Source organism: Camelus dromedarius, chromosome 10 (genome assembly GCF_036321535.1).
Source record: "Camelus dromedarius isolate mCamDro1 chromosome 10, mCamDro1.pat, whole genome shotgun sequence".
Lineage (NCBI taxonomy): Eukaryota > Metazoa > Chordata > Mammalia > Artiodactyla > Camelidae > Camelus > Camelus dromedarius.
The window spans coordinates 53575492-53591812 of NC_087445.1; the positions used below are offsets into that span (position 1 = coordinate 53575492).

General features: G+C 36.9%; 1 protein-coding gene and 1 pseudogene across 1 annotated transcript in view; one reads left to right on the top strand and one right to left on the bottom strand.

The window, feature by feature from the left end:
• Positions 1 to 2162, bottom strand: part of LOC105087944 (glycine dehydrogenase (decarboxylating), mitochondrial-like) — an 88994-nt pseudogene extending 86832 nt beyond the window's left edge.
• The window catches only part of SMC2 (structural maintenance of chromosomes 2), a 45583-nt gene continuing 30918 nt past the window's right edge, over positions 1657 to 16321 (top strand). Inside the window, exons 1-10 of the mRNA XM_010978688.3 lie at positions 1657 to 1808; positions 2677 to 2905; positions 3518 to 3667; positions 7169 to 7291; positions 7899 to 7937; positions 10236 to 10346; positions 10533 to 10577; positions 11846 to 12079; positions 12286 to 12435; positions 15542 to 15775. Coding sequence (XP_010976990.3) covers positions 2738 to 2905; positions 3518 to 3667; positions 7169 to 7291; positions 7899 to 7937; positions 10236 to 10346; positions 10533 to 10577; positions 11846 to 12079; positions 12286 to 12435; positions 15542 to 15775 — 1254 coding nt within the window. The 5' untranslated portion in view covers positions 1657 to 1808; positions 2677 to 2737. The remainder of the gene's footprint in view (positions 1809 to 2676; positions 2906 to 3517; positions 3668 to 7168; positions 7292 to 7898; positions 7938 to 10235; positions 10347 to 10532; positions 10578 to 11845; positions 12080 to 12285; positions 12436 to 15541; positions 15776 to 16321) is intronic.

A 16321-nucleotide genomic window follows, 5' to 3' on the forward strand; every position in this document is an offset into this window, starting at 1 on the left:
GATGTCTGTCTTAACATTTACACTTTCACCCCAAAGAACTGTTCATTTCACAATTTGATGAAACCCACATTACATTTTGTTCACAAATTAAAATTCTTTACTCACAAAGTGATGAAATGAAGGGGACATAGTTGAAAAGAAATGTATTAAGATTGAATAGAATCAATACAAGTGAAGAGATGTGGAGTGTAGGAAAGGCAGGAATCAGGGTAGACAAAGCTAATGATGTTAGGTCTGTAATGATTAACTATGAGGAGGTGGCATATGAAAATAAATGGATTCTTTCTTATATAAACAAAAACTCCATAAAAGCTATTTTACTCTCATAAGTAGAGAAAGAATTTCAAAACATTGGCCCATTCTTGGTAATTCTTGGTAGTTCGACTAGTGTTAAATACTGCCAAGTCAATCGCGGGCGAAAAAAGCAACTTTAAATATATGGCCTAAAATAGCATACTGGCCACACCATCTTTTTATATATCACCTAGGGAATAGCACCACAGTTCACTCCGAAACTAAGCCTTTCCTAACTTATTGGTATCAATATGCTCAACTGTGAGTAAACTGGCCAGTTTTTCCTCAAGAGTGAACAATAATCTCTTATCACTAGTACTGGAGTCTACGCGGAGAGAAGGAACTACAGTATCTGAGTGCGCACCTAGAGCAAGACAGCTTGGGAACAAATCCCAGCTTCTCCACTTCAACTTGGAATAAGCTGCTTAACCTCTCTTGTGGCTCAGTTTCTCATTTGTAAAATGAGAACAATATCACTGATTTCAAAGGGTTGCTACTAGGATTTACAAAGGCCTTTGGAACCCAGGCTGGCACACAGAAGCTCAATAAACATCAGCTGTGATAAGCTGCTCCCCTCCAAATTCTCTGAAAAGTTACTTCTGCCATCCATTATCATTATTCAGCTTTTCAGTGAAAGGAGGGGAACTCCTATTCGTCCAGCACCTACTATCGAGCCCACTCAGTTTCTCCTTTGGACTCTGCATAGCTCTGGCAGCGCGTCTTATCTTCCTTTCCGGGCGGGAAACTTGAGACGGAAAGCCCTGCGTGGATCGAAAACCCTGCGTGGATCCAAAGCCCTGCGTGGATCCAAAGCCCGCGAGGGGCGTAGCCAGAACGCCACACACCGTCCTCAGAAATTCGTTCGGCGCCTCCCCACCCCCAACAAGGTGCAGCTTCCATTTTAGGTGAGTCTGAGTAAGCCCGGGGAGATTCAGGCTTCTGAAGCAGAACGAGGACACAGGAGGCAGCCACCCCTCCTCCACAGCTTCCCGCACAAGCGAATCCCGCTGGGCCCGCGGCAAGGCGGGGCCTCCAGGACGCGGCCGGCCGCCAGACCGGGCATGAGACGGGGCGGGGCCGGCGAGCGCGAGGCCCCGAGGCTGCGGCGTGGGGCTGCCCGAGGTGTGCCGGACGCCAATCTCAACATAAGCCACCAGCTTCTTTAGTCATCAGGCCCAAGCCGTCGTTTTTCCCTTAGCCGCCACCTTCGCGACCTTCTTTCCTATCTCCTTGTCATTTTTATTGCTTGATGGAAGGGAAAAAATGGAACCTTTAAATCAGGCATCTCCTAGGCACCAGCCAATGAAATAGGCCCTCGAGGTGGGGTCCTTTGCTCGCGCCGAAATTCAAAGGCATAAATAGTTCCGGCCCGGTGCAGAGCGCGGGGCCCGTTTGTAGCCGCTATGGTGGATTTCGCTTCGTAGCCCCGAAGCCGGGCAAAGCTGGCCCTCTCTCCGCCCTAGGAGCTTTGGGGGCGCTTCAAGCCCAGGCGGCCTGACGCAGCTGTGAGGCAGGTGCGTGCGCGCGGCTGGTTGGGCCTAGCCTGGTATTCCTGGCGGGAGATGGGGGCCGTGGGGGCTGGGGGCCCGAGTAGCAAAAAAAAGAACCGCAGACTAAAATTAGTCCTAAGGGGTTCCTGGCAGAATGGCTCGTTCCTACCCAGCCTTGGAACAAGGTGAGAAAGTGTTGACAGAAAGAGCTAATGAAGCGAGGGAGTAAGCTTGAGTGAAAGCAGGTGGCTTTTGTCTATTTGTCTAGGGTTTAATCTCTTTATAAGTATTTACTAGGCACCTCCCAGCCCCGCGCCCTGGAGTCAGGCACTGTTCCAGCATACAGCCGTGGACGTAGGCGAAGATGCTACGGGACATTCATTACATGATAGGTTGGGTAGACGAATAAATAAGTACTGCTTTGTGGCAGCTTTAAGTGCAGTGAAGGAAAAAGCAGAGTTAGGGGATAGGTAGAGGTGCTCTTTTATGTAGGGAAGTCAGGAAGGACCCCGGTTAGGTGACGTTTGAGCGAAGACGTGGGAGTTGTAAAGGAGAGTGAGGTATCCCCGTGTCGCGGAGAAGAGCATTATGGGCAAAGGGAATGAGATGTGAAATGTAGTCTGTATTATCTTGAGTATGATAACGGTGGAAGGTAGGCCTGAGAAAGTAAGTGGTTGACTTCCAGGTTGAATTAATGGTGTAATTAACTTCCAGGTAGACACTAACTCTAGTGTATTTTTAGTTTAGGGAAAGATAACTTTACTTGAAAGGAAGTAGCTTGGTCAGTGGCTGTTTCATTTTTGTTGAGCTGTCGTCCTTAGGTTTTAGTCTTTCACATTTATTTCTCCGATTTTACATCCCACTTACGTGTTTTTATTTCTGCTTTGTACAGAACTGCTTTGTGGCCAGTTTGATTTCTAGCAGAGGTTTACCCGTCCAAGTCACTAGTGAAAATGCACATTAAGTCGATCATTCTTGAGGGATTCAAGTCCTATGCTCAGAGGACTGAAGTAAATGGTTTTGACCCCCTCTTCAATGCTATCACTGGTTTAAATGGTAGTGGGAAATCCAACATATTGGACTCCATCTGCTTTTTGCTGGGCATCTCCAACCTGTCTCAGGTAAAGTGTAAACTTTCTGATTTATGTGAATTGAAGTTTGAGGAACCTCAGGGGAATCCTCTGAATTTGGAGACTGTTGCCAATATTCTCTTCATTTGCATTTTTATGTGAAATATTATATACCTTACCACAGTTCGTTAAAGGTGGGTATTATTGCTCCATATTTTAAGTGAGAAAATAGAAACTTAGAGGCATTGCCTAAGGTTCATCCTCTTTAAGATGTTTGGAGCAACACTGAAACTCAGGCATTCTCATTCCAGAGTTGTATTCCCCGCCTCCCACCAATTATGAAGCCTTTTCAAAATCTACTAATGGGATTGGATGAATAGTGAAATTCTTAGACATTGTTTTCCTTCAGTCTTTCAAGTGAACTTTTGTTGAGAAATAAGTAGACAACAATTCAGTTCAGAGTTGAAAAAGCCCAAGGGAGAAAGGTGCCCATTTCAGGTCATTGCCCCTTTGGTTTGCTTTCTTCTCTATGAATGCTACTGCCTGTCCTTGGCTGCTAAACGGATACTACATGGGTGGTTTTCCAACAGCAGGAAACCCATTTTTGGTGATATTTTGTGCCATATGGGGTTTTATAACTGATAACATTTTCTTTTATTTTAGGTTCGGGCTTCTAATTTACAAGATTTAGTTTACAAAAATGGGCAGGCTGGAATTACCAAAGCCTCAGTATCAATCACCTTTGATAATTCTGACAAAAAGCAAAGTCCTTTAGGATTTGAGGTTCATGATGAAATTACAGTAACAAGGCAGGTGAGTGGCTACTAAATACTTGGTTACCTGAAAACTTGCGGGTTTTTTTGGCAATATGACTGCTGGAGAGAGAAAGTTTATGAACAAAATTGATCCATCAAATACAGACTAGATTCCTTAAGAATATCTTCCTTATGTTAAAATTTTGATTATGTAAATTCCACCATTTACCAAGAGGATTGAAAGGGATCTGAAATCCATGAGTACAAACACTCAACCATGCTTAAATCTTGAACCACACTTGAGTCTTCGCTGCCTGTTTGAACACCTGTAGTACCTGGGATCTTGCTGTCTTCTGAGGTAACCCGTTCTGTTTTTGGAAAGTTCTAATTAGAAGGTTATTCCTGTAAATTGAGTCAAAGTGTTGTCTTCATGTTTTATACATTAATCCTAGTTTACTTGAGAGCACCAAGAACAAGTTAGTTTATTCCATAATTCAATGTTTAAATGTTCTGTAAGTCGGTTTTCTAACCCAAGTCTCTCTAGCTCTTCCAGTTGACATTGAGTTGTAGTTCTTTCACTTGTCTCATGATACTGAATACAAATTTGCTCCAGTTTTTAAATTTATTTATTATTTTAATCCGTGACATCTCAAATTGCACATACTAGAGTTGGTCTGGCTAGGACAGGATTAGGCAGAAATTGTTATTTCTTTCATTTTAGGTACTCTGCTTCTATTTTTCCCAATATGATGTTGGAGAATTCACGGTACATTATGAATTTATGTCTGATTTACTTAAAATCACTGTAAATTTTTTTCACGTGTTATTAATTAGCCATGTACTGCCATTTCTGTATCTAAGCAGGCTTTTAAAAGCAGTAGAGGACCTTACATTTGTCCCTTTAAATCTTTTTTCTTATTATACTCAGTGTTATGTTTTGATTGTCAAAGTTTTATTTTTAAAAGTTCTGTTAATTCCCAGTCACTCTCCAGCTTACCATTATGTACCTTATAGACTTCCCTCTATTTTAATGAAAGCCTCTGATTGGAAAAAAAAAGGAGTGGGGGGAATTGATTAGATTGGGACAGAATCCTGTTCTCTGTCGTTAAGCATCTGTCAAATAATCACCTTTTAAGGATTTTCAGTAAGTCTTTTACTAATCCCTCAAATTCCTGTCCTCATATAATCCATACACCTGTATCTTCATCAGAGTTTTTTTATAAAGATTTTCTCAAATTACTTATGGGTAATAATCTTGTCAGAGGAATAAATGAATTGATATTTAATATTAAGTGCTTGTATGCTGAGCATTCTTTTTTTTTATTTTTAAGACTAACTTTTTTTAATTCATTTATTTTTTATTGAAGTAGTCAATTACAGTGTGTCAGTTTCTGGTGTACAGCATAATGTCCCAGTCATGCATGTTTATACATATATTCATTTTCATATTTTTTCATTAAAGATTATTACAAGATACTGAAAATAGTTCCCTGTGCTATACAAAAGAAACTTGTTTTTTTTTAAATCATTTTTATATAGTGGCTAATATTTGCAAATCTCAAACTCCAAAATTTATCCCTTCCCACCCCCTTTCCCTGGTAACTATAAAATTACTTACTATGTCTGTGAGTCTATTTCTGTTTTATAGATGAGTTCATTACTGTCCTCTTTTCTTTTTTTAGGTTCCACATATGAGTGATATCATGTGGTATTTTTCTTTCTCTTTCTGGCTTACTTCACTTAGAATAACCATCTCCAGGTCCATCCATGTTACTGCAAATGACATTACTTTATTCTTTTTTATGGCTGAGTTGTATCCCATTATATAAATATATCACAATTTCTTTATCCAGTTATCAGTTGATGGACATTTAGGTTGTTTCCATGTCTTGGCTATTGTAAATAGTGCTGTTATGAACATTGGGGTGCATGTATCTTTTCGAATTAGAGTTCCCTCCAGGTATATACCCAGAAGTGGGATTGCTGGGTCATATGGTAGGTCTATTTTTAGTTTTTTGAGGAATTTCCATACTGCTTTCCATAATGGCTGCACCAAACTACATTCCCACCAGCAGTGTAGGAGAGTTCCCTTTTCTCCACATCCTCTCCAGCATAGATTTTTGAATGATGGCCGTTCTGACTGGTGTGAAGTGACACCTCACTGTAGTTTTGATTTGCATTTCTCTGATGATTAGTGTTATTGAACTTTTTTCATGTGCCTATTGGCCATTTGTATGTCTTTGGAGAATTGCTCGTTTAGGTCCTCTGCCAATTTTTGGATTGGGTTTGTTTTTTGTTACTAAGTTGTATGAGCTGTTTATATATTCTGGAAATGAAGCCTTTGTCAGTTGCATCATTTGCAAATATTTTCTCCCATTCCGTAGGTTGTCTTTTTGTTACGCTTATGGTTTCCTTTGCTGTGCAAAACCTTGTAAGTGGAATTAGGTCCCATTTGTTTATTTTTGCTCTTATTTTTATTGCCTGGGTAGACACTCTAGGAGAACATTGCTAAGATTTATGTCAGAATGTTTTGCCTATGTTTTCTTCTAGGAAATTTATTGTGTCTTGTCCTATATTTAAGTGTTAAAGCCATTTTTGAGTTTATTTTTGTGTATGGAGTGAGGGAATGTTCTGACTTCATTGATTTACATCCTGCTGTCCAGTTTTCCCAACACCACTTGCTGAAGAGACTGTCTTTTTTCTCCATTGTATATTCTTGCCTCCTTTGTGGAAGATTAATTGACCGTGGGTCTATGGATTTATTTCTGGGCTCTCTGTTCTGTTCCATTGACCCATGTCTGTTTTTATGCCAATACCATGCTGTTTTGATTACTGTAGCTCTGTAGTATCGTCTGAACTCTTGGAGGGTTATTCCTCCATGCTGGGCATTCTGGAATGCACTTGGAAATACAGATAGAAAGAGGAATGAGAAATAGATCTTGCCATTAAGGACCACAAAATACCATAGATTGAGACAATCATACCCAAAAAATGACAATGCAAGTCTGTAATAGAGTATGAACAGTTTTGGTGGCTGGTAAAAGTTGTTCTTATTAAACCCATGCTGAAATTCTATGATTATACTTTTCCTTTCAGATATTCACAAGTCATGTCTTTTATTAATCCCATTTAGAGTCTTGACAAAGATTGATAACAAACGATTTGTCTTTGGTTTTTAGTATCTGACTTCTTTTCTTTTGGAAGCTAAAAAAGTGGAGGAAGAGGGTGACCAGGGATGGAAAATGTATTGTATACACACTTGGAAGTGTGAAGCTACAAGGGATCTTAGAGACCTAGTCCAGTGCTAGAGAGATTAGGAGTCTTGTGCTTGGTTACATAACTGGTTAGCAAAAGTCCCTGCATTAGAAGCCATTTGTCCTGACTCAGTGTCATACTCTTTTTGACCATGTCACACTTCCTCTGTTACTTATTCTGGATTGGTTTTGTTTACCATTAGTTAGACAGAACAAACAAATAAAAGATAATGTATTTGGGGATTTATCATCTTAACTCAAGATGTGTGTGTTCATTTATATCTTTTAAAATTCTTTTTTTTAAGGTGGTTATTGGTGGCAGAAATAAATATTTAATCAATGGAGTAAATGCAAACAATACCAGAGTACAGGATCTCTTCTGTTCTGTTGGCCTTAATGTTAACAACCCTCACTTTCTCATCATGCAGGTATTTTGTTGTGGTCTTTATATTATCTTTCTTGATAGTTTTGACATCTTTTATTTTTTAACTTATAGCAGAAGTGCTTCTATATGGATTTTTTATTTACTACTGTGCTAGTGTTTGGGCACCTCTTAAGAAATGTAGGTGAGTTATTTGTACTTATGTCTTCTAATATGTTGTATACATTTGAATTTTGAAGAATGCCTAGAAGCAATTTTCTTTGACTTATCTTGGAAGGATATCATTCAAAAAAATCAAGAAATATTCAGTAATTAGGCTAACATTTATATACTTACCCATTTTAGAATTGGAGACTTCTACATCATTAATATTAACTGTCTCAGCAATGTGGTCTGAGTTAACTTTGTATCATTTAATAACTTATGTAATTTGTATCACACGAGAAAGTGGATAGCACAATTCTAGAATTAAAAGCTGACTTTAGTCTCAAATCTAATAAAAGAAACGTCTTTTCATGTAGGTTGAAGAAATAACTCCCAAAAGATTGGTATATTAGGATACAACAGCTTTGGTGCAGATAAACATGTATGCCTTGAGGTTACTCTTTCTGTAATTTGTTATTATTATACTAAGTTTGCCATTTTATTTTCAGGGCCGAATTACAAAAGTGTTGAATATGAAACCTCCAGAGGTAAGAGTACTCTTTAAGGACAGTAAAAATAATAATTACAGATACTGTCTTAATCTTCTAGGTAACCAGTTTTTTAACATTATTTCTTTCATTATTAAAATTCTAAGAAACATTTATTTAAGATTGATTAATAAAGAAAATAGTTTTGTTTTTTAATATTTAACACTGTGCCCCAATTTTTTAAAAATTATGAAACATAGCCCTCTGAGCCTTAGTTTCTTCATTCATAAATTGAAGTCAATAATCCTTACCTACCCAGGACCTTTAATTTTATAAGTGTAAGTTTGTACCTTTTGACTGTGTGCACCCGTTTTGCCCACCACCCATCCCCCACCACTGGAAACCGCCAGTCTGTTCTCTATGAGTTCAGCTTTTTTGTTTAAAGATTCCACATATAAGTGAGATTATACTGTGTTTGTCTTTCTCTGACTTCACTTCCCATAATGCCCTTGAGTCCTATCCATGTTGTCACAAATGGCAAGATTTCCTTTTTTTTAATGGTTAAACATTTAATTTGTTTATATGTGTAAATATCACATATCCTTTATCCATTCATCCTTCAGTGGACACTTAGGTTGTTTCTGTGTCTTGGCTGTTGTAAATAATGCTGCAGTGAACATTGTGGTGCAGATTATCCTTTCAAATTAGTGTCTTTGATTCCTTCAGATAAATACCCAGAAGTGGAATTGCTGGATCATATGTTAGTTCTATTTTTAATTTTCTGAGGAGCCTCCATGCTGTTTCCCATAGTGACTGTACCAACTTACAGTCCCACCAACAGTGCACACGGGTTCCCTTTCCTCCACACCCTCACCAACACTTGTTACTTTTTGTCCTTTTGATAAGTCATTCTGACAGGTGATACCTCATTGTGGTTTTGATTTGTATTTCCCTAATGATTAGTGATGTTGAACATATTTTCCTGTACGTTTTGCCCATTTGTATGTCTTCTTTGAAAAGATGTCTATCCACATCCTCTGCCCATTTTTTTTAATTGTAATTTTTTCCATTGAATTGTGCTGAGTTCTTTGTGTATTTGGTTATTAACTCCTTATATATATGACTTACAAATATTTTCTCCCATTCAGTAGGTTGCCTTTTCATTTTGTTGATGGTTTCCTTTGTTGTGCAGAAGCTTTCTAGTTTGATATAGTCCCACTTTTTTTTGTTGTTGTTGGTTTTGGTGCCTCTGCTTTTGGTATCATCCAAATAAATTATCACCAAGACTGATATCAAGGAGGTTACCACTTACATTTTCTTCTAAGAGTTTTAGGTGCCTAATACAGTATTAACAGAAATTTTAACAGTATAAAGTAGCCTTCTCAACTGGTGTTCCATGTCAGAGTTAAACCCCACAGAAAAAGATTTGAGTGAAATTGATTCATTACATACAATGGAATGCTTAGGGCGTTAAGACTTAATTTTCTTTTGGAGCACCCTGGAGAAGAGTTGGTATGAAGGAAGGAATGTTTTGTACAAGAGCAAAGGCTCTTCTGGTTATTTTTTTCTGTGAAGAAGAACTAAGAAGACTGATGACTGATAATACTAGTGCAGTTTGACCGTAGGTCATGCTTATTTTCTTTAGATAGCATCTTAAGGGAAAACTTCCAATTTGAAACCTGCCAAATACATAGAAATCAAAATGGTTTTCAGAGGAATAATCCTCTTGAGACAGGGATTGATGGTGAATTTCAGAAGCTTCTGAAAAAGGAGTGCTGGTAAAAGTGTCCTTCTTATAAAATTATAATTGATTAATGTTTGCCTTTTTCAAAGTGCTTCTCACGTGAATTATTTTGTTTACTTCTCAACAATGCTGTGGGATACTATCAGTACTCTGCAGACAGAGAAAATTAAGTTACTTGACCAAGTTTTTAAAGCACATGACGCAGGTGAGATGCCAAGGCTCATCCTTGTAGGAACAAAATGGCTGAAGTCTCACTGGGAACAGTTTTAAGTATAAATTTATAAAATGAAAGCTGAATGTTGTTAGCCTTTATTTATTTTTTTTTTCAAGGCTTGTATTTGAAGGAAAAGAGGAGGAAAGAATTACTAGCTTCAGTTCTAAAAGAGATGTACTCTGGAACATCAGTGATTTAGAATTGGAGTGAAGTCCAGAGATGTGTCTTGAATGTTAGGGTTATGTCTAATTTGTACATTTTTATATACTTAACTTTTATGGTCCATAATTTTGTTAAGATGCGTAGTGAGATTAAGGCCTTAAATAATAACCTTAATGTAAGTTCCACTGAGATGCATTGTATTGGATTTTTAAAACATTAATAACAATCATCTTTCCAGATTTTGTCCATGATAGAAGAAGCAGCTGGAACCAGGATGTATGAATACAAAAAGATAGCTGCCCAGAAGACTATAGAAAAAAAGGAGGCTAAGCTGAAAGAGATAAAGACGGTAATTAGATTTATATAAAACATTTTTAGAGAAGAGAGTAATTTTGCATTTAGAGTTTCTCTGCTGTAGAAAGGGAAATTTCCCCCCGACAGTTCCTCTCCTTAGTCTTCTATCCTTCTTCCCTCTTTCAGATCTCTTTAATGGTACTTCACATACTGAAAAGTATGATTTTCCTTTATTTTCCAGATACTTGAAGAAGAAATTACTCCAACTATTCAAAAATTAAAAGAGGTATATACTGTAATGTGAGGACAACCAGCTAGAATGTCTCTTCAAAATTGGTGACGTATCCAAGATCTTACATGTAGGGATGAACTGTGTACCACTTCTCGGGAATTTTTTTCTGGAATGAGATGAGAGTTAAAGAGTTTGTAGTCCATACTCAGCCTTCTGCTTATAGAGGACATGTACTTCATGTCTGTTCAGTCATCATGGTTTTGGAGGTTGCTCTCATAGTCTCAGAAGATGATATTCCAGATTTTAATTCTTTGTCGAAAAGTAAGTCTGAATTTTCTGGGATAGTTAGACTTGAGCAGAACAGTATTTCCTAAAAATACGACACTCTTAGTAACCTTTCTTGGTAGAGTGAATAACTTCTAGGATAAGAGGGGCTATCACTACTATTACTGCTGTCAAGGCAATTGGTAAGTGGAAGGTGTTAAAACACATGGCTGTGTTTTCTGTATAATCTTTGTAGCTTTTGGTATCATAAAGTTTCAGTGAAAGAATGCATTTATAGCACATTGTTTTTAAATTGTGTTTAGGAACTTATTAAATGCTCATTAAAATTTGATGCTTCTCAGGCTATCTTCTGAATCCATATAAGTAGCATAGATGTTGTTGGAAAAACTGAAAAATTTAAAGATGAGCTTGAAGGTACCCCCTTTGTACGTATTATTTAGTAGAAAACACTGAAATACCAGTTTAAACCTAGGTGTCATTCCAGATTTTGCCAAATTCTAAGTCTGAGAGCATTGAGAGGTCATTGAATCACTGAATTTGTTTCTTCATCTGCAAATTAGTGATTTTAATTGTCTACTTTCTCTGCTGCAGCAGGTTCTTATGGAAATCAAGTTTAGTAATATGTGAGCAAATAGTTACATGAATGAATGTTGGGTAGGCATCTTGGTAATACTACTACAAAATACATTTAGTAGTGTATCATTTGTGGTGTGTAGGTTGTATTTATCTAGACTTCTTGCTATCCATCCCCCGTCTATGAACCTTATGTGTGCATTTCTTTGTTAAACTCAACTGCCTGATTATATATGAAAACAAACAGTCGTATACGATTCACTGGAGATGGTAGAACACTGTCTAAAAAGCCAAAATTCTGTTATAAAAGTTTCCTAAAATTTATAATCCATATTTACTCAATCTAAGAGAAAATCCAATATATATCTTGTAATGGAAAATTGTATCCACGTTGCTATATTTTGATTTTTTCCAACTTCGTTTATGAATTTTGAGTTATGCTTTATTGGTGATTTCTCTTTCAGGAAAGATCTTCCTACTTGGAGTATCAAAAAGTAATGAGAGAAATAGAACATTTGAGTCGTTTATATATTGCTTATCAGTTTTTGCTGGCTGAAGATACCAAAGAACGCTCAGCTGAGGAGTTAAAAGAAATGCAGGATAAAATTGTTAAGCTTCAAGAAGAATTATGTGAGAATGATAAGAAAATAAAAGCACTTAGTCATGAAATAGAAGAGTTGGAAAAAAGAAAAGATAAGGTCAGACATATTTGTAAGAATAGATGATATACTGAAAAAAAATTATGTACAGTAACTAGGGCATTTTCTGTATTGATTTGTTAATCTTAAACTTTGACAATAAAATAGCTTATAAAAAGTAAATGATTTATATAGAAGTTTTCCAAAAAAATTTGACGTGAATGTATTTTAAGTATACTGATTGAATTGAGTGCATTTGATTATAGGAAATTGGAGGTGTACTTCGATCTTTAGAAGATGCTCTTGCAGAAGCTCAGCGAGTCAATACTAAATCTCAGAGTGCCTTTGATCTCAAGAAGAAAAATCTGGAGAGTGAAGAGAATAAACGCAAAGAGCTAGAAAAAAATATGGTTGAGGTAAGCAAATAAAAAGCTTAATTTAATTCCAGTGTATACATTTATGCATCCTGTTAATGTTTTCTTAATTGAAGTATAGACAGTTACAATATGTCGATTTCTGGTGTACAGCATAATGTCCCAGTCATGCATATATGTGCATATATTAGTTTTCATATTCTTTTTCATTAAAGGTTACTACAAGATACTGAATATAGTTCCCTGTGCTATACAGAAGAAATTGTGTTTAAATTGTTTTTTGTTTTTATCTATTTTTATATATGGTGGCTAACATTTGCAAATCTCAAACTCCCAAATTTATCCCTTCCCACCCCCTTTGCCCTGGTAACTGTAAGATTGTTTCCTATGTCTGTGAGTCTGTTTCTGTTTTGTAGATAAGTTCATTAGTGTCCTTTTCTTTTCTTTGTTTAGATTCCACATATGAATGATATATGGTATTTTTCTTTCTCTTTCTGGCTTACTTCACTTAGAATGATGATCTCTAGTTCCATCCATGTTACTGCAAATGGTATTATTTTATTCTTTTTTATGGCTAAGTAGTATTCCATTGTAGAAATATACAACACTTTCTTTATCCATTCATCTGTCAATGGACATTTAGGTTGTTTCCATGTCTTGGCAGCTATAGTGCTGCAGTGAACATTGGGGTGTCCAGATATATGCCCAGGAATGGAATTGCTGGTTCATACACTGTTGGTGGGAATGTAGTTTGGTGCAGCCATTATGGAAAACAGTATGGAGATTCATCCTGTTAATATTTATCTGCTATGGATCACAACAACTACCCTTGATATAACTTGGGCTAGGTTGTAACAATGGATAAAATGATAATGGACAAAATGCCTTTATGCATCTTCATTCCAGTGAGGAAAGTGATGATAAAGGAAATAAATAAGTGAAATATATAGCATGTTATATAGTGATTACTGATGTGGAGAACCAAATAAAGCAGTGGAGAGGGTTGCAGTTTGGGATTTTAAATTGGGTAGACATCGAAGGTCTAATTGGGAGGGCAGTATTTCATTAAAGACCCAAAGGAGGTTCAAGAACCATGTAGATAAATTGGCAGGCTGTAGGGAAAGATGTTCCACGCAGAAGAACAGCAATTGCCCCAAGTGCTTAAGGCATTGGAAAAGCTTGGAGATCAACGTGGCTGATGATCACTAAGTAGTAGGAATGCAGAAAGGTGATGGGGGGATGGTATCACATGTGGTTTGCAAAATGTATGAAGGACTTTGATCTGTATTCTGAGTGACATGGGGAGCCTCTGGAGTTGGCTGAACAGAAGAGTGACATTTTAATGTTTTAATAGGACTATTCTTGCTGTTTCGAGGATAAACTAATGATAAAGGGAAGAAGCAGCCTTTGGATAAATGCAGTAGAAGTGGGTATAGTAGAGAAGTTGTGGGACTTTTATGTGTATTTTAAGGATAGGTCCAACAGATAGACCCAGTAGATTGGTTTTTGAATATGAAGTAAAAGATTGAAGGATAATTCTAGGTTTTTGTCTTTGACAATTTGAAATATGGTTATCAATAGTTGGAGAATAATAGATTTGAGGTGCCAATTTATACACTCATTTCTTAGGTGATCCTGTCTAGCCCTGTAGCCCTGAATACCATCTATATGTTGGTGCCTTTCAAATCAGTAATTAGCCTTTACTCCTTTGAATTCTAGACTCACTTGTTCAGTTATGTAATTGACATTTTTACATGGATGACTTACAAAAAGCCTAAAATGTAATATATCTCAAATAGAACTCCTAAAATTTTCCCCACCTACCCAAACCTGCCTGAGTTTTCCTCATGTAAGTAAATGATACTACTGTTAACCTAGTTGTTCACTCCCGAAATCCTAGAGTCCTCCTGGATTTTCCCTTTTCCCCCAAACCCTGTAGTATCTAATTCATCAACAGATTCCATTGACTTTGGGTATATCCAGAATACAACCACTTTTTATCCTTCCTTCACTGCTAACCTGGTTCAAGCCATCACCTCCCAGGAGGGATACTCTGGGAGTGTCCTCATTAATTGTCCTGCTTTTACTCTTGTTGCTCTACAGTCTGTTCTTTACAGAAGCTGAAGTTGGATTACATCACTCTTGTGCTTAAAATCCTTCAGTGGTTTCAAAAAAAAAAAATAATGTGTATAGTTAAATTCAAAGTCTTTCCCATGGTCTGTAGACCCTACATAATATGACTCCTGGCTCCTTCACTTGCTCACTGTGCTCCAACCACAGTTCCTCCAACACCCAAGCATATTCCTCAGAGCTTGCCAAGTATACTGTCCCCCTAGTGTTAGCATGGTCACTCCTTTTGTTTCATTTAGGTTTCACATCATCACAAAAAGCTCTTCCCTCATTCTTAAAACAGTAGTCCCATTCTTTTTCATCCCTTTACCTTGCTTTATATATTTGTTTATTATGTTTTTCATCCTAGAAATATAGGCTCCCTTGGGAGCTTGTGTCTTTAATGTCTAGGACAATGCCTGGTACCTGGGTATGTATCTGATAAACATCCGATGAATCATGAATTATGTGGGCCAAAATTTCTGATCGTTTTCATGTAAATAATACAACTAGATTTTTTTTCTTTTCCCAGTGCTGGTATTTTGCATAGTTTGTTACCTGGTTACTGGAACCTAAAATGTGTTAAGTATTAGTAATGCTGCGTCTGTGATTATTTTAATATTAAAATTTTATGAACTTTCAATAGTTTATAAAAATATTTTCATATACATGCTCTTAGTCCTAAAATCTCTACTTTTAAGTTTGGGGTAGTAAGTCTATTTTTTCAATTTTAGAGATTTAGAGGAACTGATTTTTAGTTTTTGCAAGTGGTTTAAATTTCAATGCTGTTTTAGCTCGTATGTCCCAGATTTGACTACAACATATGAAATGGAAGTATTTCTATTAGGATAAGAGATATATTTATCCTAAAAATTGAGAAAGACTGAATTTCAAAATGGGACTACAGTGTTTAAAGTTATGATGGTTAAATTACCATGCTTACTTCAACTTGCTATGAAATTTGATGACATATAAGGGTATAAGAAAATGGACGGTTTTCTAAAACATAATACTTTCCAATCTGAAACTCTTCCTAAAGGATTCTAAAACTTTAGCGGCAAAGGAAAAAGAGGTTAAAAAGATAACAGATGGGCTGAATGCCCTTCAAGAAGCAAGTAATAAAGATGCCGAGGCTCTGGCTGCTGCACAGCAGCACTTCAATGCTGTCTCCGCCGGCCTGTCCAGCAACGAAGACGGAGCAGAAGCAACTCTGGCTGGTCAGATGATGGCCTGTAAAAATGACATAAGTAAAGCTCAGACAGAAGCCAAACAGGTAAATACAGACATAGAGCACTTTGTGATGGCATTTTGTTTTTCTTTTTCCTGAGAAGCTCTTTCATATTATGCTTTGGCAGTTGTTGTAAAATGTTGAAAGTAATCAGATCAATATCAAGGAACTTGATTACTGTTTAGTACCTAAAACAACGAAATTCAAATATGTTGATTGCTACCTACTGATGGTGTTAAAGATGCTATAAAACATAAAGTACCTTTATAGGTTAATTGAAATCTTAAGTGCAATAAATGCTCTCTTCTGTTTTCAACACTGTATGGAATACTTGAGGTTAGTCAGTTTATTTCCATCTTTTTGCTGTTGTATTGACATTATAAAGTTGAAGTTGTAAGCTTTAACAGGAAAACAAAAATGTCCTCTCCGTTTCTATTCCCACCACACCTAGTTCTTAAAACTTTGTTTCTGAAACTTTGCAACATCCTCCTTGTAAGTATCTCTATCTCCCATTTACCTCCATTCCAGTCTTTGGTTTCCCTACTCTGATTTCATAATCTTCAAAGGCTTTTCTGTCTATTGTAATGGTTT